Source organism: Pongo abelii, chromosome 11, assembly GCF_028885655.2.
Source record: "Pongo abelii isolate AG06213 chromosome 11, NHGRI_mPonAbe1-v2.0_pri, whole genome shotgun sequence".
Lineage (NCBI taxonomy): Eukaryota > Metazoa > Chordata > Mammalia > Primates > Hominidae > Pongo > Pongo abelii.
In genome coordinates, this window is record NC_071996.2 from 54,266,792 (window position 1) to 54,294,476 (window position 27,685).

At 39.6% G+C, this 27,685-nt stretch overlaps 1 protein-coding gene across 6 annotated transcripts in view; it reads right to left on the reverse strand.

Annotated features, from left to right (window-relative positions):
- The window catches only part of CACNB4 (calcium voltage-gated channel auxiliary subunit beta 4), a 272,128-nt gene that overhangs the window by 14,867 nt on the left and 229,576 nt on the right, over positions 1-27,685 (reverse strand). For 5 of the 6 annotated variants that reach the window (XM_009237708.4, XM_063712804.1, XM_009237707.4 and 2 more), the window contains 7 exons: positions 26,235-26,311; positions 24,554-24,573; positions 24,251-24,331; positions 22,909-22,967; positions 14,453-14,562; positions 9,192-9,343; positions 7,417-7,512 (listed from right to left, as the gene is read on the reverse strand). In XM_009237708.4, coding sequence (XP_009235983.2) covers positions 7,417-7,512; positions 9,192-9,343; positions 14,453-14,562; positions 22,909-22,967; positions 24,251-24,331; positions 24,554-24,573; positions 26,235-26,311 — 595 coding nt within the window. The remainder of the gene's footprint in view (positions 1-7,416; positions 7,513-9,191; positions 9,344-14,452; positions 14,563-22,908; positions 22,968-24,250; positions 24,332-24,553; positions 24,574-26,234; positions 26,312-27,685) is intronic. The other variant, XM_054548872.2, reaches the window with a different exon arrangement.

Here is a 27,685-nt window from a genome sequence, read left to right on the forward strand (position 1 = left end):
ACAAAATTCATCTATTTCTTTTTGCATCTATTGAGATAATCATGTGGTTTTTGTCTTTGGTTCTGTTTATATGCTGGATTACATTTATTGATTTGCGTATATTGAACCAGCCTTGCATCCCAGGGATGAAGCCCACTTGATCATGGTGGATAAGCTTTTTGATGTGCTGCTGGATTCTGTTTGCCAGTATTTTATTGAGGATTTTTGCATCAATGTTCATCAAGGATATTGGTCTAAAATTCTCTTTTTTTGTTGTGTCTCTGCCAGGCTTTGGTATCAGGATGATGCTAGCCTCATAAAATGAGTTAGGGAGGATTCCCTCTTTTTCTATTGATTGGAATAGTTTCAGAAGGAATGGTACCAGCTCCTCCTTGTACCTCTGGTAGAATTCAGCTGTGAATCCATCTGGACCTGGACTTTTTTTGGTTGGTAAGCTATTGATTATTGCCACAATTTCAGCTCCTGTTATTGGTCTATTCAGAGATTCAACTTCTTCCTGGTTTAGTCTTGGGAGGGTGTATGTGTTGAGGAATTTATCCATTTCTTCTAGATTTTCTAGTTTATTTGCATAGAGGTGTTTGTAATATTCTCTGATGGTAGTTTGTATTTCTGTGGGATCAGTGGTGATATCCCCTTTATCATTTTTTATTGCATCTATTTGATTCTTCTCTCTTTTTTTCTTTATTAATCTTGCTAGCGGTCTATCAATTTTGTTGATCCTCCAGCTCCTGGATTCATTTATTTTTTGAAGGGTTTTTTGTGTCTCTATTTCCTTCAGTTCCGCTCTGATTTTAGTTATTTCTTGCCTTCTGCTAGCTTTTGAATGTGTTTGCTCTTGCTTTTCTAGTTCTTTTAATTGTGATGTTAGGGTGTCAATTTTGGATCTTTCCTGCTTTCTCTTGTGGGCATTTAGTGCTATAAATTTCCCTCTACACACTGCTTTGAATGCATCCCAGAGATTCTGGTATGTTGTGTCTTGGTTCTCGTTGGTTTCAAAGAACATCTTTATTTCTGCCTTCATTTTGTTATGTACCCAGTAGTCATTCAGGAGCAGGTTGTTCAGTTTCCACGTAGTTGAGCGGTTTTGAGTGAGATTCTTAATCCTGAGTTCTAGCTTGATTGCACTGTGATCTGAGAGACAGTTTGTTACAATTTCTGTTCTTTTACATTTATTGAGGAGAGCTTTACTTCCAAGTATATGGTCAATTTTGGAATAGGTGTGGTGTGGTGCTGAAAAAAATGTATATTCTGTTGATTTGGGGTGGAGAGTTCTGTAGATGTCTATTAGGTCTGCTTGGTGCAGAGCTGAGTTCAATTCCTGGGTATCCTTGTTGACTTTCTGTCTCGTTGATCTGTCTAATGTTGATAGTGGGGTGTTAAAGTCTCCCATTATTAATGTGTGGGAGTCTAAGTCTCTTTGTAGGTCACTCAGGACTTGCTTTATGAATCTGGGTGCTCCTGTATTGGGTGCATATATATTTAGGATAGTTAGCTCTTCTTGTTGAATTAATCCCTTTACCATTATGTAATGGCCTTCTTTGTCTCTTTTGATCTTTGTTGGTTTAAAGTCTGTTTTATCAGAGACTAGGATTGCAACCCCTGCCTTTTTTTGTTTTCCATTTGCTTGGTAGATCTTCCTCCATCCTTTTATTTTGAGCCTATGTGTGTCTCTGCACATGAGATGGGTTTCCTGAATACAGCACACTGATGGGTCTTGAGTCTTTATCCAGTTTGCCAGTCTGTGTCTTTTAATTGGAGCATTTAGTCCATTTACATTTAAAGTTAATATTGTTATGTGTGAATTTGATCCTGTCATTAGGATGTTAGCTGGATATTTTGCTCGTTAGTTGATGCAGTCTCTTCCTAGTCTCGATGTTCTTTACATTTCGGTATGATTTTGCAGTGGCTGGTACCGGTTGTGCCTTTCCATGTTTAGCGCTTCCTTCAGGAGCTCTTTTAGGGCAGGCCCCATGGTGACAAAATCTCTCAGCATTTGCTTGTCTGTAAAGTATTTTATTTCTCCTTCACTTATGAAGCTTAGTTTGGCAGGATATGAAATTCTGGGTTGAAAATTCTTTTCTTTAAGAATGTTGAATATTGGCCCCCACTCTCTTCTGGCTTGTAGGGTTTCTGCCGAGAGATCCGCTGTTAGTCTGATGGGCTTCCCTTTGTGGGTAACCCGACCTTTCTCTCTGGCTGCCCTTAACATTTTTTCCTTCATTTCAACTTTGGTGAATCTGACAATTATGTGTCTTGGAGTTGCTCTTCTCGAGGAGTATCTTTGTGGCGTTCTCTGTATTTCCTGAATCTGAATGTTGGCCTGCCTTGCTAGATTGGGGAAGTTCTCCTGGATAATATCCTGCAGAGTGTTTTCCAACTTGTTTCCATTCTCCCCGTCACTTTCAGGTACACCAATCGGACGTAGATTTGGTCTTTTCACATAGTCCCACATTTCTTGGAGGCTTTGCTCGTTTCTTTTTATTCTTTTTTCTCTAAACTTCCCTTCTCGCTTCATTTCATTCATTTCATCTTCCAGGGCTGATACCCTTTCTTCCATTTGATCGCATCGGCTCCTGAGGCTTCTGCATTCTTCACATAGTTCACGAGCCTTGGTTTTCAGCTCCATCAGCTCCTTTAAGCACTTCTCTGTATTGGTTATTCTAGTTATACATTTTTCTAAATTTTTTTCAAAGTTTTCAACTTCTTTGCCTTTGGTTTGAATATCCTCCCGTAGCTCAGAGTAATTTGATTGTCTGAAGCCTTCTTCTCTCAGCTCGTCAAAGTCATTCTCCGTCCAGCTTTGTTCCGTTGCTGGTGAGGAACTGCGTTCCTTTGGAGGAGGAGAGGTACTCTGGTTTTTAGAGTTTCCAGTTTTTCTGCTCTGTTTTTTCCCCATCTTTGTGGTTTTATCTACTTTTGGTCTTTGATGATGGTGATGTACAGATGGGTTTTTGGTGTGGATGTCCTTTCTGTTAGTTTTCCTTCTAACAGACAGAACCCTCAGCTGCAGGTCTGTTGGAGTACCTGGCTGGCCGTGTGAGGTGTCAGTCTGCCCCTGCTGGGGGGTGCCTCCCAGTTAGGCTGCTTGGGGGTCAGGGGTCAGGGACCCACTTGAGGAGGCAGTCAGCCCGTTCTCAGATCTCCAGCTGCGTGCTGGGAGAACCACTGCTCTCCTCACAGCTGTCAGACAGGGACATTTAAGTCTGCAGAGGTTACTGCTGTCTTTTTGTTTGTCTGTGTCCTGCCCCCAGAGGTGGAGCCTACAGAGGCAGGCAGGCCTCCTTGAGCTGTGGTGGGCTCCACCCAGTTCAAGCTTCCAGGCTGCTTTGTTTACCTAAGCGAGCCTGGGCAATGGCGGGCGCCCCTCCCCCAGCCTCGCTGCCGACTTGCTGTTTGATCTCAGACTGCTGTGCTAGCAATCAGCGAGACTCCGTGGGCGTAGGACCCTCTGAGCCAGGTGCGGGCTATACTCTCCTGGGGCACCGTTTCCTAAGCCCGTCGGAAAAGCACAGTATTCGGGTGGGAGTGGCCCGATTTTCCAGGTGCCGTCTGTCACCCCTGGAAGGGGAACTCCCTGACCCCTTGCACTTCCCGAGTGAGGCAATGCCTCGCCCCTGCTTCGGCTGGCGCACGGTGCGCTCACCCACTGACCTGCGCCCACTGTCTGGCACTCCCTAGTGAGATGAACACGGTACCTCAGATGGAAATGCAGAAATCACCCGTCTTCTGTGTCGCTCGCACTGGGAGCTGTAGACCGGAGCTGTTCCTATTCGGCCATCTTGGCTCCTCCCCCCTTGGGGATTATTTTATTGCAGAGTAATAGATAACAATAGCTTGGTCCCAGAACAAGGGGGCAACTTCAGTTTGCAGGCTAAATGAGGCCTGTCTCATGCCTCTACGAAGTTTGATTGGAACACAGCTACACCCATTTGTTTACACACTGTCTATGTTTGCTTTCCTGCTCGAGAGCAGAGATGAGTAGTTTTGCAAAGGAGTCTATATAGCCCACAAAGCCTAAGATATTACTATCTGGCCCTTTACTTAAAAAGTTCACCAATCTCTCTCCTAGAAAAATCCTTACCCATACATACTTATCTTTTCTTTCTTTTTTTTTTTTTTTTTTTTTTGAGACAGAGTCTTGCTCTGTCACCCAGGCTGGAGTGCAGTGGCATGGTCTCAGCTCACTGCAACCTCCACCTCCCAGGTTCAAGCAATTCTGCCTCAACCTCCTGAGTAGCTGGGATTACAGGTGCGCACCACCACGCCCAGCTAATTTTTGTATTTTTAGTAGAGACGGGGATTCACCATGTTGGTCAGGCTGGTCTCAAACTCCTGACCTCGTGATCCACCTGTCTTGGCCTCCCAAAGTCTAGGATTACAGGCATGAGCCACTGCACCTGGCCAAAACCCATACTTTTCTTTCCAGCAGAATATATAACTGACCTGTTGCCATTCATCATCTAGTCTTGCTAGACTAGGAGAAAGAGATCTTAAGCTGACTTTGGCCCAGGCATATAACCTTTGAAAAGCCAGTTCTCTTGGTCTCAGTTCCATCATTTGTAAAATGAGGAGATTGGACTAAGTCAGTCTTTCCCTAGACATGTTCCACTGGACCCATAGGATGCTCAATGGAAAAGCAGATCTGCAGTCACAATTTTAGGGGAAGCTGTGCATACTATTTGTCCTATTGGAGATATAAAATACACATTGGCATATTCAGGGTTCTGTAGTAAAGAAACCAGACTACCTTTGTTCACCTAAGTGTTTTCTCAAACATTTTTGGTATCAGGATTATTTTCCCATAACACTTACTGATATCACATAGGACCCATATTATAAATAATATAGTCTAGGAAATATTATATTAGGTGCTCTTTAAGGTCCCCTTTGCTTCAATAGTCCCTGGATCTAGGATTAATTCTGGCTACAACGTTAACTTTTTTCAGAGCTCTTACAGGCTTCCCTTTCCAAAAACTGTTGCCTTTCATTTTTTAGCAATGTGATACTCTGCCAATGTAATTTGCTGACTTTTCAGACTGGAGATACGGTGGCCAATTAAGTAAGTCGCAAGTTCTCCTAAAGGAATTAAAATGACACAGTGATCACCAATCTTTGGATGACAATTATAATTATGGTCTTGAAGTAAAGCAGGGGCAAATGCAGACACATTTTAAGGTTACTACTGGTTTTTATAATCCAAAGATTTCTTCGCACATGCCAAAATAGAGGATACTATTCCTTCTCAGCATTACTACATCTGTGCAGTATCAATTGAACATGTTTAATAAAGTAAACAGTGTTTAGAAAATGTTAAGTACAAGGTAACCTTATCCATCCAGACTGCCTGTTCAAAATTCCAGGTTATCTTACCAATGATATAAAAAGATAAAGTGTTTATCCTACTGAGATAATGGTAACGCAAGGCTGTCTTTCCAGTCATGGAGCTGTTTGAAATCTCTGACCTGGGTACAAGTCCTAAGGTAGCTCATTATATTACTTACTTTTACAGATGCAAATATCTTTTCTTGATTCCAGCTATTTCAGATGTAACAAACCATATTATATGTACAACTACTCAATGATCAACCCTCTCAGCAGCTAAAATCCCTCAAATTTAATAGGACACAAGAATTTTCTCTAGTAATTATTAGAATAAATGTTAATAAACTTATTTTCATAAAAATAAAATTTCTCCAATAAATCTCTTGCATTTATAATTCCATTTAGGTGTCTGCTTCCCAGAAGACCAAACTGATATAACTATCCTTATAAGATTGTTCCAAAAATTGGAAATAATAACATAGTTCCTGGCTTTTGATAGCTAGACAACAAAGATTATCTTCCTTCAACTGTGAAACATTAGAAGGTCATGGCTGGGCAATACATTCTTCTGTATCTGTTCAGTACTTTAATCATACATTCCACTGTGTAACTGGGCTTCACTAGCAGGCAGGGTGAAGTTAAACTTAACAGAGCACGCCATGCTCCAAGCTATCAAATTATCTTCAGGGTAGGTAACCAGGAACATGTGTGTATGGGTGGATGGGTTAGGGGGTAGGAAATTGTCTTTGGAGCCAGATAGATCTAGAATAGATGGAATCCTAATTTGCTATGTCACCTTAGGGAAATCGTTTAATCTGTCTGTTTTCAGTTGCCTAAACTATAAAATGGGGATAATATGGCCTATCTCACCAGGTAACTGTGAAGATTAGAGATAATCTATGTAAAGCATCTAGCACACTGTGTGGCCCATTGTAAGCATCTAATGAAAGGATGCATTATTACTCTTAACGTCTGAACATCCTTTCATTTATTCACTCATTCCACAAATATATATTATGGGTCTACTATGATAGGGAACTGACATACAACAGTGAGCCAGAGAGGCACAGGTTCTTACAGAGTTTACTGGACCAGACATGACATCACACAAAGTGTATCCAGTAATTATAATAAGAAAACTGAGACGGTGCTTCTTATGTGCCTGGCACTGTTCTAACAGCTTTACCACATATTCACTCACTCAATCCTTACACCAATCCCATGAGATAGGTACTTGCCCAAGATTACATAACTAGTCAGTGTGGATTCAAAACCCAAATATCTGGCTCCAGAGTCTGTGCTTTTACAGGTTATGCTGTGTTGCCTTCTCTAAACATTTGAATCAGATTTCATGCTTCCATAGAGCTTAAACAATCCTACATAACTGTATAAAACAATCTAGTGAATCTATTGAGTAATGAAGGACAGTTATTTCCTTTACAGAAACATAGGCACAGAAATAGTAAGTCAGTGGAAAAAGTGGAGAGACTGGCCACTGGGGACCCAGTGCCATGTGATAGCAGTTCCATCTCCCACCCCATCCCACCATTGCTCACCTTCTAACCCAGCAGCTGTTTTCTGGCAATGGCACTAGAAGAAGAGTTGCTATAATTTCGTTTTTCATCTGACTCAGCCCTGACTCTTTCATCTACTATAACCACAGGGCCTCTCTAGTTCCAATCAATTCTTGACCTTCAGTGTCATAATCTTTTATGCCTGCTGGAATTTTCTTGCAGAAAAGTTAAAGGAAGATCAAATTGGTATGTTTTCTTTCGTTCTTTTCTTAAGCGTATCCACGTGACTGGAGGCCGAATGCTAAGTGGTTTGCTGCATGTTTGCAAAGCAAACAAGGTAGCAGTGAGAGGAGCAGACCCCGGACACTAAGTTCATTTCTTATTACAAGGCAAACACCATCCACATCTGGATGCCTGAATACAAGCAACATAACAGCAGCAGTTTGTTCCAAGAAATCTTTTAGATGACAACATACCATCATCACCATCATTTTAGAATGAAAACGACAATATGAAGAAAAAAAACCCACCCTCTTCTAACTAGTCAAGAATGATGAAGACAAAAAATGATCATACTTACTGGGGGGCATTGTGCAAGTTTATCAGCTGCCACCAGTTGAACATTCAAGTGTTTACTTTGTGACTTTCCTCTAGATTTAATCAACCGCTGTAAAACCTGATAGAAGAAGACATGAACCTGAGGTATTGTAGATGAGTTGAAAGAAAATCAAATAAGCCAGGATCTTTTTAATGGTCTTCTTGGCCCTGAGTATTATCAGAGAGGAAATGCAGTGTGAGAAATCATATATTTAAACCTGTAATGGTGTCATCTGCTTACATTGGCTCTCAGTTCCATGGATTTGATATGTTCATCCTATTCTAACTCTGTATGAAGTCTCAGGAGGAGCCTGAGTTCCAACCCTAGATTTTCCCCAGAGATTTCAAAGACAGACCTGTAAAAATGGAGGGAGTAGACTGTACCAGGTCATTTATGTTAAGTAATAATTTAATATTACTCACCTGAATAATGTTTTAGCACACTATCTCCATGTCAGAGAAATGTCAGAGTCATTTTTTGGTTATTTTTGTCACCGATTATTAATGGGACATTTTAGTTTAATTTTAAATTAATCAGACTATTCTGTGATTAGAGACCCAGGCAAAACATTTGTATTAGTATACTGCTACATGTAAACCAGTGATATATCTGTCTTTTGGCCACTGCTGTAACTGCATTTGGCCATATACTGCCATCTCCCGTGGCCCTTCCCCTGCAAACAGTGCTAATCTATGAGCTCTATAATACCCCAGGACATAGGTGTCTGGGAAACCCTGTTCTTGCACTTAAGGACACCACAGTGTCATGGGCAGTGGGAAGGGCTGAACTCTCCTGCACTGCAGTGAAGTGCTTGAACCCCCAGCAGCTCTTTCAATCCATTCTACTGATTCTCAAAAGGCCCTAGTTTGTTCAGGATTCCCAAGTCCACTGTACCAAAGCAGTGTCTGCAGAGATAGATGGAAGGCTAGGATCTCAGAATATTTGGAGGAGAGTACAGCTTCTTTAGACATTCTCCACCCATGAGAGGAGACTGCCATGCTGGTTGGCAGTTGAATTTGTATTTAGGGACCAAAATACACAAGGAGGTACAGAGAGGAAACTGATTGTTAAGATAGTACTTCCCAAGGGTATCCATTTCACATTAACTTTTTAAGAACAACATCCTTTTTTAAAAATGAAAGAACACCCAAATCAAAAGAAACCAATTTGGGGCTATTTCACTTTTATTTTTACCTCCCACAATGGCATAAAGATACAAAGCAAATTTCCCATTGTGCTTATCATGGAATAACTACATTCTTTCAAGAACTCAACCTAAGCACAAATGTCAGGGTGTATAACGCTTCCATAGGAGATTTTTAAACAGTGATATTCTATGTTATATATGATCAACATAGATGCCTTTTTTGATCAATATAGATGTGCTCTCTCAACTAGGTACAGAGTATGGGTGACACAGGAATCAAGAGCATCCAAGAAATTTACCAATATAAAATTCATAGTCTATGATAAGCCAGAGTCTACTTTTCCACATCTGTCTTAATGTTTTGTTTCTATTATACACTTGCATAACTGTCTTGTTTGGGATCTACAATAGTAGCTTTTAGAAGAAATGAACTATTATATTCTTCACTATCTGAAAATTCATAGAATCTGTATACTGTGGGAAGATTTTAAATGTGCTTATTAATAATCAGCAAGACGTTCTCCTTTGTCCACTAACAAAAAAACCACAGAGCAAAGCACATTTTTAAAAGATGCGCTTCTAAACCTTAAGGCAGAAAGGAGCTAATTACCTTTGGAGATGAGACTTTTACATGAACAATAATTGGTGCTAAGGAAGTCTTTATAAGTTGTGCTGGGTGATTGATGGTGTCTGCATCAAGAACAACCAGTTGCAAAGATCTTGCCAACTCAAAGATTCTTTCAATTTCACTTTGTACTTCCGCTAAAAGGAAAGATAATAAATAGATCCTGGTTATTGTTATGAATTAGTTCTTACATTAGAAAGATATAGTATATTTTCAGATATGTTGGTCTACATTACAAAATAAAACATTTTAAATTTTCATAGTCCTGTCTAATTTAAGACCTTTTCTAAGTATAGACAGAGATGGGTTGAGTTTTGCATACAAACAGTTGGTAGAAAAGTCTGAGATGGCTCTCTTAATTTGCTTCTTCTAGTCAACATAATATTCAGCTGTTTATATACCTACGATAATTATTTTATGTTGTTTTTGATTGTTTTGTTCTAAAGAACTTTAATGTTAGCCATAGAAGCTGAAAGCACATTTAGAAAACAACTGAAATATATGTGCAAAGCGACATCACATGGAAAGCAAATTACACTGAAATATTTCTATCAACAAAGTATAAACTAATACTTTGTGGACATGCTTTTTAAAAAAAAAAAACCCACAACTCATCTGTTTTGACTGATATGCACATTTTTGTACCACTGGTTAATTGTTCTGAGTCTACACTTAAAACTAATCATATTACTAAGTCTAGTTAGATTTAAGTATGACAGCCAATGTACTTGTTCTATGGCATAATTAGCTTCAGTATTAAAAAAAAAAAAGTAAGGCCAATTATATTAAAATGCTGCAATGCATTTAGATGCAAATCTATCTGGCTGGCTGTAATAGCCAAGTGACCCAAATCTGTGCATGAGTCTAGTCAAATGAAAAATATACTCTTTTCAAACGTCTGAAGCAATCCAGTTTTTTTTTTTTTAGATAATCAATATAGGACATGGCTTTCTGAAATATAAAAAAGTTTTTTTATATATATTTTATAAATTACCTGACCTATTGGATCACGCCCAAAGTCTGAATTATACTATTTGATTTTCAAATAAATTAATTTGTTTTTGTTTCTAAGATACAGTTTCACTCTGTTGCCTAGGCTGGAGTGCAGTGGCATGATCTTGCCTCACCATAATCTCTAACTCCCGGGTTCAAGCGATTCTTGTATCTCAGCCTCCCACATAACTGGGCTTATAGGCACATGCCACCATGCCCGGCTACCTTTTGTATTATTAGTAGAGGCGAGGTTTAGTCATGTTGGCCAGGCTGGTCTTGAACTCTCGAACTCCTGACCTCAAGTGATGCGCCCATCTTGGTCTGCCAAAGTGCTGGGACTACAGGCATGAGCCACTGTGCCCAGCTGATTTTGTTTTTTATTTTTATTTTTTGGCTATAGGTGTGACCAAACAATGCTGTAATCTGGTCCAAAGTACATACAGTACACAAAACTATCTAATCTAAATTATTATTATTAATTTTTAGAGACAGGGTCTCACTCTGTGGCCCATGCTGTAGTGCAGTGGTACAATCACGGCTCACTGCAACCTCAACCTTCTGGGCTCAAGTGATCCTCCCACCTCAGCTTGCCGAGTAGCTGGGACTACAGGTGCACATCACTGTGCCTGGCTAAATTTTTTATTTTTTGTAGATACAAGGTCTCACTAAGTTTCCCAGGCTGGTCTTGAACTCCGAAGTCCAAGCAATCCTCCTGCCTTGGCCTCCTGAAGTGTTGACATCACAGGTGTGAGCCACTGTACCTGGCCTTAAATGATCCTAAAGATGGCCTAGGGAAAAGGTAATGTTGCTCTATCCTCATTGAAAAGATGAATTTGAAGAGTCAACATATCACTTTTCATGTTATCTAATACCAATGGCCTGAAAGACTTCACATTGCTTGGAAAGGTGACTAGCTTCCAGGATATTAATGAAAACAAAGTGGGCTTATTGGTCAAATTCTTCTGAAACCATATTCTACATTTGTTAGTAATGTAGCATATTTGTCCCCCTTTTTCTCACATGTCAGAAACAGTTTTAAAAGAAATGTTTCTTCAGAAGGAAGTTTGGAAAATAAAGTCAATTTTTACTGTAGTAAATTTCAGCCTCAGGATGTCAGGGTATGTTTTCCATTTGCTGTTTTCATTAAACTGTCACTGGCTTATGGGAGCTTCTGGCCAGGACTACATGTGAGCAAGCCTATATTTTCTTAAGCTTCAAATATGAATATAATATTTTCGGAAGCAGCAAAAAGACATTGACGCGAACTGGACTGCCCTGGTACAAATAACCCTCAAGGCACTCTGAGTTTCTGTGTAAATGACTCAGAAATACCTGGGCCTTATTTACTCTGCACTAGCAATGAGGTTAAGTGTGGTTTCTGCCAGGAGCAAGGGCAGCCATACCTACTGCTTAACCAACACAAAACTCTTAGGCAACAGGCACTTGGGCAGAAGAAGAGAGGTGCTTGGGCAGAACAAGCCAGGAGGGATGCTGGAGAAGGCCACATTAAATACTGGGGTGAGCCCAATGTTTGGATAATATGTATACAGAATGTAATAAATACATTTTATCTGTGAGGCATATTTATCTATATAGCTCATTTTTTTTTTAAAGAAAAATATCTCAGCCAAATCAAAAAGTCTTGGCTACCCGGAATGATTCTCAGAGGGGTTCCAATGAAGTTTTCCTCATAATCCTATTCCAGTCAAATGGAGCTCTGGGGAGTCATGGACTATGATGCTGGAGGACCTCGATGAACACTTCTATAAACTGATCATGACTGATTTGGGCCCACCTCTCTCCAGGATCTCTGTCACAAATGATATTCCTTATACCCAAACCTGTTCATATTTCTCCCATGCTTAAAACACTTCAATGGCTCCCCAGGGCCCAAAGCAACATTTCCCACAGTGAGTACTCTGGAACAATAATCTCATAAAATATCCTATGGGAAGAAGGGGGTTTTGTGTAAGGGATATTTACATACTATAATAGCTTCTCTTTAGAATTTCAAACTTGCGTTACCCTTCACATCTTTAAGTCTCAAAGAAGTCTTGCAGAGAAGAAACCTGTCAGTTTAATTCATAATTTCCAAATTTATTTGACAATGGAAAACATTCTGAATGAAACAACTATTACTATGTTGTAAAATTAACATTGCTTGGGATCTATTTTGGAGATCTCTTTAGCAAGGCACATTAGAACCCCAACACATTGGCCTTGATCTTTTTCAATCTCTTCTGTTCCTCTCAAATCACATCCCCAACTTCCCTGTTCTAAGCATGCTATACACAAATCTACTTGTTTCTCAACAACACATTTTTGTTTGCATGTCAATGTCTTTGTACATTCTTGCCTGCCTTGAAGAACCAGCTCAAATATAACTTCTGAGAAGTCTTCTCACACATCTCTTAACCCCTACTCTTCTTTATACCCCAGCTCTTTGTTCATAATTCCACTGTCACAGGTATTCTAACCATCTGTCCCTTCTGTCTCTTTGCCCATGGGTAAGATACTGTGTGTGGGTTATGTCTGCATTTCCTAAGTCTAGCATAATGCATGGCACATAACAAGTGTTCAATAAACATTTGATGAAGGAATCTACAGATGTGCATTAACAAGCACACAAATGGATCACATTGTGGTTATTATAAAATTAATAGATTGCCATGAAATTAACTCCAATGGTTGTGAGTATATGACTTTACAGAGTAAAGGTAAAAACCATGAGCTGAGATATACTTTGTTTCTTCTTGTTTACACTAACATGTCCCCCATCCACCCCACTGACTCTGACAGCAGGTGACTGGATTGTAAGGAATGACTTCAGTGAATACGCGTGAAGCCCTTGGCAGGTGTCAATGGTTAAAGGAGTCAGACAACCTGGCTTAAGCTTTTAATTATCTTTTAGCCTCTCACCATACATTAGAAGAAGGAGTAGTTAAAAGCCAAAGACACTATAAGGAGTTACAAAATGGGTAGAAAACAGGAGAGCAGAGAATTGATGCTTGTTTGAGAAATCTTCAACCTAACTTAATGTCCTTGTCACCCATGATATTTAACTTTAGTCATTACCTAATAGAATTCACCATCAACACTGCTATTTTACCTCTTCAAGGTCAAAATACTGTGCCTTTGAGCATGTTTCCCTCTGCATGTGGAAGGCTCTAAATACAAGACTAAAGAAGGGACCACTAATCGCTGGGATCTTGCCCTCACAAGCACTGACCACTACTCTATTTGGTACGTTTAGTATTCCTTCACAAAGCAACCATCCAACATTTATTAGCAATTATCACACGCCAATCCCATGTCAGGAACACACAGATAATACTTTGTACCTTCTTTACAAATTGTACAATCTTTGGCTCAAGGTCAGTGGGTTCTTAATGTGATGTTAGGGCATGCACTCTGTCTTGGAGATCTTAATTTTGTTTAGTTTTCTATTATCTATAGAGCTAACTTCAACAGTTTAAAAAATGTAAGGCATAGAAGAGCCCTATTTATCCTTCCTAGTTAAAACAAGTTGCCCTCAGAATATGAATGTAAAGAGAATCCTAGGAAGTCATGAGTCGACTACACCACCCTTGGCAATTGTGGAGACCATGAACAGGCTTTCCAGATGAACGATGTAATTCACCAGCACTATGGACTCGCTTCTGTGGGTGGTGATTCCATCCTCCACAGCCCTGCTCACCTATGGCTTGATGGAGCTACTCACTTACAGCCTTTTATTCTTCTCCATCATGGGGAATTTTAGGATGCTTTCCAACTGGTACCCCAGGAAAGACATGTTTTAAGTCCCTGCATGTTACTAATGGTCACTGCCATTCGCAACACCAAGAACACTGTTATCTAGCTTTCCTTCTAAAGATCTCAGAAGGCTGAACACCTCGTTTCCTTTCATGTCAGCTGTGACTCAGGTATGACAGATATCATTAGCCTCGTTGAGAAGCTGAGCAAAGCGGAGATGACTGGTTTCACATAGTTAGGCAGGAAAAGACTAGGAGAGCCCATTGAGGATTCTTTCCACCAGACTACTAATTAGCTAATTGACTAAGGCTGAGAGACAGCAGGCTCTGGCTACTGCAAGACTCTGCTGCCTTCTTGTCCATAGCTACCATTCTCTTTAGGTACTCAGTGCTCCTCCATTCAGAATGGGGAACAAATTGAAAAAGACATTCACAAATGCACCATGTGTCAGCCCGGTCTGTAAGCACAGCTTGAAGAAGTACCACATTTGAACATCTTACCTAAGCTGGACCGGGTGTTCGAACGTTCAATTATTGCTCTCTTGCTGGGATTATTTAGGACAGACCTCTTAGCAAGAGAAATGTCAGCTGTCACTCTCGTTATTGATATCCTATGAATAGGAACACAGAACAGAACAAGCCAGTAAAAATGTTATGGGGCTCTCCAAGTGATTTATAACCACAGTACTTAATAACCAATTTACATACTACAGGGGAACCACAGTATAATAAACATTGGCCACAAGTATTTTAAACAGGCTCTGGCTAGTATCAGAATGCAAGCAGAGCAGAATGGAGGAAGGTTTAAACTGTTTCACACACAAAAAAACCTACTCCAGTAAAAATGTTCTTCCTCCATTATGGCCTGCCTTGCTGAATTCCCTTTATAATACACACCATACCAGGAAGGAATCAAAACATATAAATAAACCATGCTCTTTCTAGGAAGCAGCAATACAATTTGCCACAATTCATAGTTGATTTGCTTTTGAACAAGACCTTCAGGAACAACAAATGCTTTGCTCTGACATTTAATGATGCCGGTCAAAGCTGGGAAACCCTCTTCATTTTGATTATCAAAGACAATCTACCAGTCTGTGGCTAAGTTGCATTCTTTTGTGATACACACGTGATTCATCACAGGCCCAAAGGGGATACTTCATTTGTAAGAATGTGAAAAAATGGTTTTATTTTTTCTGCATGCAGAGGATTCTTCAGCATATTTGCATATGACTTTGAATGCATATAGTGGGAAGTCATAAGGCACTCTAGTTGAGAGCAATGTGAGTATTGTGCCAGGATTTGCTAAGTTAGAAAGTATCCTTTGGTCATGCAAGAGAAGAATAAAGCAGGGCCTGGCACGGTGGCTCACGCCTGTAATCCCAGCACTTTGGGAGGCCGACATGGGTGGATCCCTTGAGGTCAGGAGTTCAAGACCAGCCTGGCCAACAAGGTGAAACTCCGTCTCTACTAAACTACAAAAACTAGCCAGGCACAGTGGCACATGCCTATAGTCCCAGCTACTTGGGAGGCTGAGGAGGGGGGAGGTCATCTGAGCCCAGGGGGCAGAGGCTGCAGTGAGCCGAGATCACGCCACTGCACTCCAGCCTGGGAGACAGGGTGAGACCCTGTCTCAAAAAAAAAAGTGAAGAATAAAGCGAAGACATTGCAAATAAATGCAGAGGGGCATCTATTTGCATATGATTTATCGAATGAGAACATCTGCAACTTAGAATTGAAAGACTATTTTAAACTGAGATTGCTCAACTTCCAATTATCTACCAGTAGAATTCAAAGCTTGCCTCTTTAAGCCAGTTACTGTCACCATGGGCCTTTCTCCATTCTCATCTTCACAGCTTGGTCCCCAGAAAGGAGACAAGGAAAGTAGCACCCCTCCCCTTTTATACTCAGTTAGTACACCCATTCTCTTCTGTTTTCCAACTCTTTGGGGATTGAAGCAGGAAGGAGGGTAAAATTATCAACAATTACTGAATCATATGTCATCTCATACCTGTCTGGGGACAACACTGCCAGCACTGTCAGGAGACTGTACCTGATTTCAGTGACCTAAAGCCTTGGGGAGAATTTAAAATAGTCCTTTCCTCAGATGGTTGGAAATCATTCTTTAAAACTACAGTCTGTGCAAAAGTTCTGGTGCCATTTTAAGCAAAGCACTGCTTGCCTGTGTCATTATGTTTATATGCTGTGGGTTGTCAGGAAGTTTTCAATTCTTAAATTTTTAGAACTGTTAGACCCTTTTCATTATTTGATGCATCTTCAAAATTGTCTCCCACAGAAACCAAGAGTTTTTGCGGATACACCTCAGGGACTGTTCTGAGGACTAAAGGGAGGTTCAGGGGGCTCCAGCTTCACTATCCTCAGTGCCAGGTAAACATGTCTGCATTTCTGTTTTCTGCATTGGGGCTTTATATATGATTTCACTATAAAAAGCTGTTCAACTGCTAAAAGACACTGGAAAACACTGGTGTAACAACTTTTTCATCTTACCAAGAGGGAAACTGAGACACACACAGAAAGCTGCACATGGTTAGTTACAGCTCAGGTCTAAACCAGCCCCTGGGCATCGGGCCAGTGCCAAGTCACCTGACTCCACCATTCTCTTACAGTTCAGTGTTCTACAAGCCCGAATATCCAGCTATGAGTCAAGTGGTCAAGCACGGATGCACAGTCTTCACCTTGCTTTGAGATAGGGAGAATTTAAATCAAGTTGAGGTAGAGTAAACCCACACCTGACTTTCTATTACTCCAGTTGGCCACTGCAGCTTTCAGGCATGAAGTCTCATAGGCAGCTCCTTTCCTTTCCAGAATAGGATTTGTGTGTTTTGTTGTTTTTTTTTTAATTTAATTTTTTTGAGTCGGAGTCTCGTTCTGTCACCCAGGCTGGAGTGCAGTGGTGCAATCTTAGCTCACTGCAACCTCCACCTCCCAGTTTCAAGTGATCCTCCCACCTCAGCCTCCCAAGTAGCTGGGATTGCAAGCATGTGCCACCACACATGGCTAATTTTTGTATTTTTACTACAGACGAGGTTTCACCACATTGGCCAGGCTGGTCTCAAACTCCTGACCTCAGGTGGTCTACCCACCTCAGCCTTCCAAAGCACTGGGATTACAGGTGTGAGCCACCATGCCCGGCGATGTGTGTTTATTTTTGTGTTTTTGGGTTTCTGGTTTATTTAAGAATGGAGCTGCTGGATAGAAACATACAGGCATGTTTCAGAGCAATCCAAATATATGACGAGAGACAAGTCGGTGGGTTTAGGGACAGAATTCAACTTTCTAGACTAATGATTTTTGGACTAATGATGTTTGGAGGGCCCAGCAATCCAGAAAGTTGAATTCTAGTCTGCTTAAGTGAAAATCAAATTTTCTAGTTCTATACAAACAAGAGACTCTTGGTTCTTCAGATCTGAAGGGATTATCATCAGATTCACACTTATTTTTTTTTCTGAGTTATAAAAATACTTTTACAAAGCTATTTTCAAACACGACCAAAGTTTGAAAAAATTCAGAAAAAAACTGCTTCATATGTTCCAATATAGGGAAAGATGCAGACAATAAAGGGCATGTTTTCTCATTTTATTTGCTAATACAAGTTAGTTTGCTAATACAAGTTATTGATTAATAAAAATACACATGCATAAAACAGAGCTCAGAAGAAGACATGCACAGGCCTAAAAAACCTTCAGTAAGACAAAATAAGAGTTCCCTTTTCTATGCAAAGATGCTTACTATTATCAAAACCAGACACCAAACCTGAAATTCTTTTTTATAAAAGGCTCTCCAGAAAAGCAATCACATTCACAACTGAATACTATCTAGCTTATATACTTTTTTTAACTTAAAGTGGTATCCTTTCTACTTCTTTCCTTGCTATGCTGAGACCCCCTAGTCTCAGCTAGCCCCCCTAGTTTCAGCATTCCCATGTACCTTGTTTGGTATACATCTCTAAAAATTTCCCTTGGAAAACTTTCTGTGACTTGCTGGCCAGTAGGTAAAAGACTAATAGGAGTTTAGTTCCCCAGCAGACTGGATGTAACAGCAAATGTTCCTGAAAACTAGCAAACATCATTCCCTAAATATAGTAAATCTGAACCCCAATTGTTGCTTATTTCCACTTTAGAATTCATCCTAACTGCTGCAATCCATCATGAGTTGTGAGTATTAGTTTTCTGTGATTTTCTGTGGAAAGATATTACTTTCAGTTATGACAGATTCATTAAAAAATAATTTGTATTTCCACGCTGGTAAGTAACAGCTGTAAGATCTGTCTATATTCTATCCTTGCTACATCCAATATGCAGCCCAGACAGTATAATAATTTTTGAAAACTTCTAGTATTAGTAGAAAAAAGTGTTCCAAAGAATGCAACAGTGCACTTTCAGGAGAATGGAAAGGCACAGGAAGACCCGAGTATCTTCCTGGATCTTTCTCTTGGTAGTTGCATGAGTCATTCCATCTTTTGACCTCAGTATCCTAATCAATAAAATGGCAATAGTAGCTTTGCCATAACTACCTCATGGGGTTGCCATTAAGAGCAAATAAGGTTATATATAAAAGTGCATTCTTAAATAATTATTCATAGTGTCTTTGGTTAATAAACACATATATAATGTACACAAGGCAAACAATTTTTGGAGATTTAAAGACTCGAAGGAGATAGTTTCCTTATGTCCTACTCTCAAAAGTGGGCAATCTACCATGAATTCTCTCATTCCCAGAGTCCGTGAAACGTGGGTGAGAGAATCAGGTCAGATACATTGTACTCAAAAGCTACTAATTTAGATATTCAAGTTTGACACTCAAGTGTTCCATTAATTATTACTGGTGTTTGAGTGGCTGTTTATGAGTCTGCATTTGAATAGAGAACAGTAGGAAGAATGCATAGGAGAATGAAATTGATTACGAAACAGAAGTTGCTGCTGTTCTTTTTCCATTTGTTGACTGCAATTAGAAATTATCTTCATTCTTACATGGCTTGGTTGCCTTGTGACAGCACCAATTGTTCCCATTTCTTTTTATTAATAAATACTGTTTCTTTGAGTCTCCCTAATTTGTATGTTTAGCTTCTTTTCTTTCAAATTCTTTCTCAAGCCCTTTTTTTCCCTTTATGTGTTCTTTGGCTAAAAGCGTCCTTTAGCTTGAGATCCTATCTGTGTAGGTTACATGATGTTCACCTAAGACTTCTGGCCATGATCATTATCAGTTACAAATTGTCCAATAAATGTCATAGAGTTGATCTGATCCAGTTGTCAAAAGCCTAAAGTAACAACTTTTTGGGGGATTTGAAATGATTGGCATAGGTCAACAAACTGCAGCTGGTTTGACTGCCGGCTGTTCAGCCTGTGAATGGTAGATTCAGCCAGCTGAACAAACCTCATTCAAATGGGTAATCCCCAATTAATATTTGTGGTGTGAAATGAAGAGAGAAGCTCCATGCCCATTGTGTATCCACTGTGTCCTCGTCAGCACAGGAATCATTGCTTCATGTGGATATTCAAAAATACAGAGGGCACTCAGGAACTATTTAGTATTGTGTTTTTCTTTTTCTTTCTTCTTTTTTTTTTTTTTTTTTTTTTTTTTTTTATTGAGACAGAGTTTTGCGCCTGTTGCCCAGGCTGGAGTACAATGGCATGATCTCGGCTCACCGCAAACTCTGCCTCCCAGGTTCAAGTGATTTTCCTGCCTCAGCCTCCTGAGTGACTGGAATTACAGGTATGCACCACCACACCTGGCTAATTTTGTATTTTTATTAGAGACGAGGTTTCTCCATGTTGGTCAGGCTGGTCTTGAACTCCTGACCTCAGGTGATCCGCCCACCTCAGCCTCCCAAAGTGCTGGGATTACAGGCATGAGCCACTTCTCCCGGCCTAGTACTGTGTTTTTCTTACATGTATTACAGTTAGGCCCCACAATAGCAGCTATAGCAATAAAATTGTATAATAAGTAGCTCTAAACTGACTCAAATAATTTCTAAGGTATCAAAAAAATCCCAAGTTTATGATTCTGCAATAGTCAAACTGTTGGACTTTCATCCAATTTGTTGAATTATTTTCTACTACGATCTGAAAAGCAGATTAAAGAAGAAAGCCTCGTAGCCAACAGATCCCTTCTTTGTACTTTCTGAAAAATAATAGGACTTTCTCCTATTTTGTCTAACGTACTGCATTCATAGCCCATGAAACACAGAGTAGGTTTCCATTAGAACATATTGTTTATGCCATGTCACTGTGCTAAAGCCTTCCTTGTCATTGTTCTCTTGGCTGGTTTCAATTAAAGACTATTTGTTTTTTTCTCTCCTTGTATCAATTGGTAAAACATAATGCAGCATGATATTATAGCTCAAAACCTAACGATATTCCCCACGAAGAAGACATGTCAGAGTCAGTGTGACGCTACCAGCGAATTTCTTCTTTCTTATCAAAGTCTCCACATACACTCAACCAAGGAACTCCTTATTGTTCATTCTGCTGCCTGGCCTCTTAAGAGTTGAAATCAAGTCCATTCTCTCACCCCTCGCCCCTTTAATATCTACCTGTCTTTCTCCTGCTGGAGAAATACATCAGATTTCTCCAGGGCTAAGTCTCTGTCTTCAGCTATTACTTTTGCTACTGCTGGGCTCTTCCTCCAGACCCTCTGCCATGTCATTAGACCCCACGAATACTTGAGATTGAAATCTGCATTCAATTTCTATTAAAACCAACTTCAGTAGTATGTGTACAGTAACGGATGCAGACAATTCTACTTGATTCAAGACAAATCTCTGCTGTTACAATTAAATAAATTCCCTTTTTCTGGGCCTCAGGATTGAGGAAGAACATCAGATTCTTCATTCTTGAAGGCAAACCTTTAACAGCACTGTTGTGTATAAGTATGTTATAGACCAAAATAATCTAACACTGTCTTATGGGATGGGATTTGTTCATATAGGGCTGTTATGGGGCCAGTGGATTCGGCACTGCCCAGAACTGCCTTAGGTAACAGCTCCACAGGTTAAAACCATGTGACTCCATGAATATCTGAAGGAACTGTGCGCGTGCAACCAAGGCATGCTGGCTGCCTTCAATCCACAGGGACCTGCATGAGGGTTAGGGTTAAGGCCAGAGCATCAGACAGCAGGATCAAGACCAGCCCTATTAAGCTACAAAGTCAGAGTTCAGCTGCTTCTTTGCAATGCTTTTTTAGAAAGTGAAATCCCAATAACCAAAAGTTTCAAACAGAAGCAGGTTGTCTATCTGATTGTGGTTGTTGGAGAAATGAGATTAGTCTAAAAGACATTTTATGTATCCTTCCAACTCCAATTCTCCAGGATTCAGGGCTTTTAACTTATTTTCCTTGAAGCTACTTCATTATCTGCCTATTTCTTTTTTAAAGAGAGTGAAATGGAACAAATACATCTTTCTTATTAAGCCTTTGTCCAGCAGATGAATGTGATGAAGGCTATTATTGGTTCAACAAATTCTATCTCCTCTTCCTCCTGGACTGCAAGAGTGCCTCCGCTGCAATTAAGTATGACCACATAACCAAGTTCTAACCAGTGAAATGTGAGTTGCGCTATCTCCAGGCCCGGCAAGCTGACTAGAGACATCATACCTGGGCTAAGGGCCCCAAATGATAGAGGGAACAAACTTTCTGCCCAATTCTCCCCTACCCCAACTCTATCCTCCCTCCCAGCCAAGGAACACCTGCCTCAGACTGTTAAGTGAGCAATAATAAGCTTCCATTGTGTTTGAATCGCTACACATTTTGGGGTCTATTTATTAAGGCAGCCTGACCTATATACTAATGTACCTAGAAGCATTCTTATTTCTTAAACTAAAATCTGTTTACTTTCTTTCTATATAGTTCTAGAAACTAATGAATATTTTACCCAATTATCCAGAAAGCTTTTATTTTAACAAATGCATACAATTTATATTTAAAGCAATACCATGTTTGTTTTTCTTAATATACCAATTTATTAAAACCCATCTGAAGTTTTTCTTTACATTTTAAAATTATTTCATGCATTTAGCGGATTCTCATAATTTAGCAAAGAGAAAGTGAGTGGCTTAATTACTGCCTTCAAAAATAATGTGATGTTCTTCTTCAATCCTACAGTAATAAATTGGATGCATTTGCCCATACTTTTTGATGCACCCTATTTAAATTTTCTACATTTCTGATAAATCTTCAGGTTTTTTCATGTGGTTATTTTTACATGGACTGCCTTCTGCATTGTGAAAGAGCTTAATATTTAGAATTGAGTCAATACAGGCTTTTTACCGTTTCTCTGCAAAACAGAGAAACTTTCTCTAGATTTTTTCACAAAACTTAAATGATAAAATTATTTAATGGCTAATGCCTCAGCCATATTGTTGATGGATCATAGTAAAATACATTAAAAAATAGATCAATAAAATAACAAGGGCTTTTCTAATAAAAACAAACCCACAATTATAATAAATATCCAAATAAGTACTATTCCCTATAAAATAATCACTTTGGGAGGCTTATGATTAGAAGAATTCTCTCTTCTTTTGAGGAAATTCAGCACTTGGTATTTATACTTTCATAGGACACACACACACACAATTCCCAAATACTGGCTAGCTTCACCAGCAAGCCACTACACTCATCAGAAATATTATATATTTTAATTAATATTTTTTCATAAAAAACATTTTGGTATGAAATTATTAATAACTGAGAAAATAAAGATATATACATTTAAATAAAACAAATGGCTTATTTTTCTTCTCATGGTCCTTTCTTCACTGGGGACTCAATGTTATACTTCATATTTTCAGAGTTCTTTTATTATATTCTTCCCAAGAATACTGAGTTAACTTTTAACTAGAGAACTTCTGAAATCTCTGGAAACACAGATCTACAATTCAATTTATCACACAAGTTTGGTTAAAGGAAAATAAAAATACAAAAACATCTATATTTCTCACCTCCCATCAAACCTGTGCTTCAGGAAATCAAAGAGGGCTTTCTGCATCATGTCTGTTACCTTTGCAGAGGTGAGAAAAAAAGAATGAGGCAAACACACGCAGAGAGAGAGAGAGAGAAGTCAAAAGTGAGAGAGGAGGGAGGGAAGGGCACTATGAGCCAAGACCTTATTGCAGCCATTCGTCTCCTAGGGGTAGGTTACCATGGAAGGTGTTTTTCATGCTTAACCATGTGCAATTGCTAATTTCCACCCCCCTTGGTTCTCCTCCAGGGTGTTGAGGAATAAACCAGCAGTGTTCACCAGACCCTCTTCCCTCTTCCCTCGTTAGGGGATAGAACTGCTGCCAGGAGACAACAGGCTGGCTTTGTACACAGGTGCTGGGTATCCTTGGCACGCCTGAGTTGTGCCTGCCTTCAGTGAGGAGCAGCTAGAGAACTGAGGCCAGCACTGGACTCAGCCTTCCTGCTAGTTTGTGTATGTTGGCAGAAATTCTCCATGCCCATGGCTGGATTTTTGTAGACCACTCTCCTGCTCATCCCTCTGACATTTCCAACTCTGAGAAAGACAAGAGAGAAAGAGGGGGATAGAGCAAGGATTCTTAGATCTGCCTGAAAGAGATTCATTAATTCATTCAGCAAATGTGTACTGAGTGCCTACTATGTGCCACACATTGTCCTAGCTCGACGGGAATGGTGCCCTGGAGGCTGCTCACTTTCAGAGTTTAATGTCACATCTACCTATTTTTTAATCCATGCTAGCACAAAGTCAAAACAAACATCTGAAACGAAGTCTCTACTCTTTTCCTTGTCACATGGTTTTGTTTAATCTCCAAAGTTCACTAATGTTTTTAGTGGTCTTTTAAAACATGTGCCCTTTAAAATAAATAAGGAGAGAAGGATTTGGTGGCATATGCCATCATCTTAAAAACCCAGCAGGGTGAACTCTGGGCTTTAAAGGTTTGCGTTTGCTGGAAGATTGATTGTTTGTCCTCTTGTGCTGTTCATTCTCTATTACTTCTAATAATAATGAGAATGGTCAAGAGAGATAAAGTCCTTTTCTTTGCATTTAATGTATAGCAAATCTTTGACCAGATCTTCCCATTGTAAATATTTTGAGGGAGGTATTTCTAAACAATGTAATTCATAAAAGATGAGAAGTGTGCAAGAGAGGAAAGAAAGGGCAGAGGGCCTCATGAGCCCCACACGATACCCATTGCCTTCCCATGCTGAGCACTGGCTTCCATCAGAACCCACGTGGAAACAGACCCTTGAGGAGCAAGCATCAACATGACTGTCTCCTGGGTGCTCGATCAAGAACTGAAGAGTAACAGATGATATTTGTACCTCGTAACCTTTCAGTGACGGCCCCACTAACACCACCGGACGCATTGACGGCACAACATCATAAGGAGGAATGTGCTCCGTCTGAAAAAGATGATTCAACATGCATGACAAGGTGAGGTTGAGCATGCCTCTCCACAGCCACAACATTCATAATTCTCAGGTTGAACGACAAATGATTATCAAAGTCCCCACCGAGGAGGCTCTTCCCTTATTTTATAGCCACTTGGGTCACTGAAATGGAGCATTGCGGGCATGTATGTATAGGAACCTTAACAGTAGATTTAAAAAGGAAACACAACTTACCACTTTTTGCTTCTGTTTTGCTAAAAGACAATAACGAGAGCCATATCAAAATATGTAATCTCTGCAAATGACAGTACATGAGTTTAAAAGATGGAAGAATGTACCCATTTGTCCCTGTAATTATCTTCACCACTTTCCTATCACCCACTTTGGAGAACCTGCCTTATGATTTCATTCTGGACATGTCAATTTTGAAGATGTATGAAAAACAGACAGCTTCCTCCCTGGTACAAATGATCTTATATCCTGATTTCTCACTGGGTGGGAGTTCGGTACAGGAGTTGAGAGCAACACTGGAAGTTCCGGGCCAGCCATTCACCATGGGTTGTTCCTGTGCTGGACATAGCACAGTGTTGCTGGGAACAAGGTAGACAAATGCAATTTCATAAAAGGAAACAGAATAACCACTTGGGCAAAAATGACTATCACCTCAATCACTAGTTATTTTTATATTTGTTAACTCATAATTCTGCAGTCCCTTGGGCATTTTTGCCCATTTTCTAGAATATTAGCACATTTTTCCTACTATCTTGCTTTTAAATTTCAAATACATTTATAACCAGTTATTCCTCAGATAAATTTATAACCAGTTATTCCTCAGATAAATTTATAACCAGTTATTCCTCAGATAAATTTATAACCAGTTATTCCTCAGATAAATTTATAACCAGTTATTCCTCAGATAAATTTATAACCAGTTATTGCTGTTCTTTCCTGTTTGTAATAGCTAAAGTGTTCAATGTCCTGAATGTCCAACAAATGGGAACGAAGCAAAATACACTCAATAACTGATTTAAAGCAATTCTGTGGACATCCAAGCAGCTCCAGTCTAGTTGGGTACAACTCAGAAACCTGGTTTGGTTCAGTGTCCCGTAGATCAGAGGGCTTCACATGAACAACCACCCAGACACTTAGAACCATTCCAGAACCAATCCAGTTGCCTCCAGTTTTGGTAGGCCAGGATAGGGCCTTGGACTTGCCATTCCAAATTGGTAATACAATTGGAATTGGTAACTAGGGCACTGGATGCCCTAATGAAACAGCAATTGTAGGCCAGAATGAAATTAGCCTATAGGAATCAGGGAATGTGGTAGAAGAAAAATTCCTACATGAATACCTCCATAGTTTCCAAATGCACCACAACTCCCTACTAGGCCACCACTATCTCTTCATTACCATTAATTTCAGGGCTTGGCTGTCTGCTGTCCAAATGTAAATGACACCCTCCCTCATTTGGGCCCTGCCTTACTCTCTGCTTCAACCCTCCCAGCTCAGGCTGTACTAATACTTCCTGAAGTTCCACATGGAGACTGAAAACAGAGCATTTTCTTGAGAGTCTGCATCATTTTTTTCCTTTTTTTATTGGCCCTCACCATCTTAAACTCTGTCCGTTTCTTAGGTAAAATATGAATTTTTTGAATATCAATTTACACAATGGACAGTTTTTAACTCTGGGGGGTAAATAAGATTTTTCAAAATTATATTCTAATGACGTGAACTTTTAGTACCATTTTAAATGAAATCAAATTACCATAGAAAACAAATGAGAAATGAAATATTAGAGAAATCTTTAAATTAAGCCTTCAAATTGTTTCCAAATTAGCAAACATACTTGCATGTGTGTTCAAATATTTTTAAAAGGAATACAGTCTATGAAAAAGAGTTTAACTACAACCCTCACCTGTTGATGTGGGAGTTGCTCGAAATGTCCCAGATACCATTTCTCCAAGACTTGAAGAAGAATTTCCACTTGATTTCCTAGGATATAGAAAAGGAACTAAAGACTCACTCCCCAGATTCTTTGAAAATAGAACTTGAGAGTACAAAGCTTTCTTTGGCCCTCATCCTATTAAATAATTCAAAACACACCAAATTCTGCTATAAAGAACTTCAAGAATCTGTCCAAATGTTTTCTTTGACCTCATTTCTAAGAGAATGTGGAGAACTAGCCAAGACCTGGAATACTTTGCAAAAGCATCTCTTCTAGTTACTCAGTGAGGAAATCAGGCAAAACCGTCACTGACAGGAATGGTCTTATGAACTGCTTGTTAACCTAACACCAGGCACCAATGTGCCAGTCAGATGTCAAACAGCTCAAAACAAGCAGTAAGACCCGGAGAAACCATTTCTTCTTACAAGACGATTATGTGAGCATCAGAGTTAAGAACTGATGGTAGGGAATTGGTCACAAAAAATATTATTTATTTGAATGGAAGATCCTCAACTCTGGTCTCCTCAGGTGTGCTCTGGAAGCTTCCCTGAAGCCCACAAAAGCCATCAGGAGCTGCCACCTTCCTACTTTTTGTCTTTGACAAAAATGTTATATGGCCCATGACTGTAACAATTAAGAAATAATAACAATAAAACTTTGAAAATGATAATAATTCAGTTATTTTATTCAACAAATATTGATTGTACATCCCTGTTTTAGAAAGTAGAAATATGACAGTGGCATCGGGGAGACAAAATCCTTTCCCTTATTGAGTCATATACTAGTAGGACATATCAGTACAGGTTGAATATCCCTTATCCAAAATGCTTGGGAGCAGAAATGTTTTGGATTTCCATTGTTTTCAGATTTTGGAAATTTGCACTATATACTTACTAGTTGAACATCCCTAATCCAAATGTCTGAAATCGAAAATGCTCTAATGAGCATCTCCTTCGAGCATCATGTCAGTCCTCAAAAAGTTTCAAATTTTGGAGCATTCTGGATTTCAGCTTTTCAGATTATGGATGCTCAGCTTATACCAAACCAGATAGATAGGTAAATATATAATATTTCTGAGAGTAATAAGTGCAACAGAGAAAACTAAGTCAGGAAAGGGATGGGAAGTACAGGGAAGGGGAGTGGGTATAATTTTAAATACAGTTGGCAGGAAAGGGGTCACTGAAAGCGTGATACCTAACAAAGATACAAAGCAGATGGAATGGCCTGGTGTAAGTATGAAGAAAAAGGTTCCAGTAAGAAAAAACAGCAAATGCAAAGACCCCAAGACAGGAACACATGCTCCCCATGTGTCTAAAAAGGAGCATGGAAGAGAAAATTTTAGAAAAAAAAGGGATAATATGGTTTGGATCTGTGTCCCCAGCAAATCTCATGTTGAGATGTAATCCCCAGTGATGGAGGTA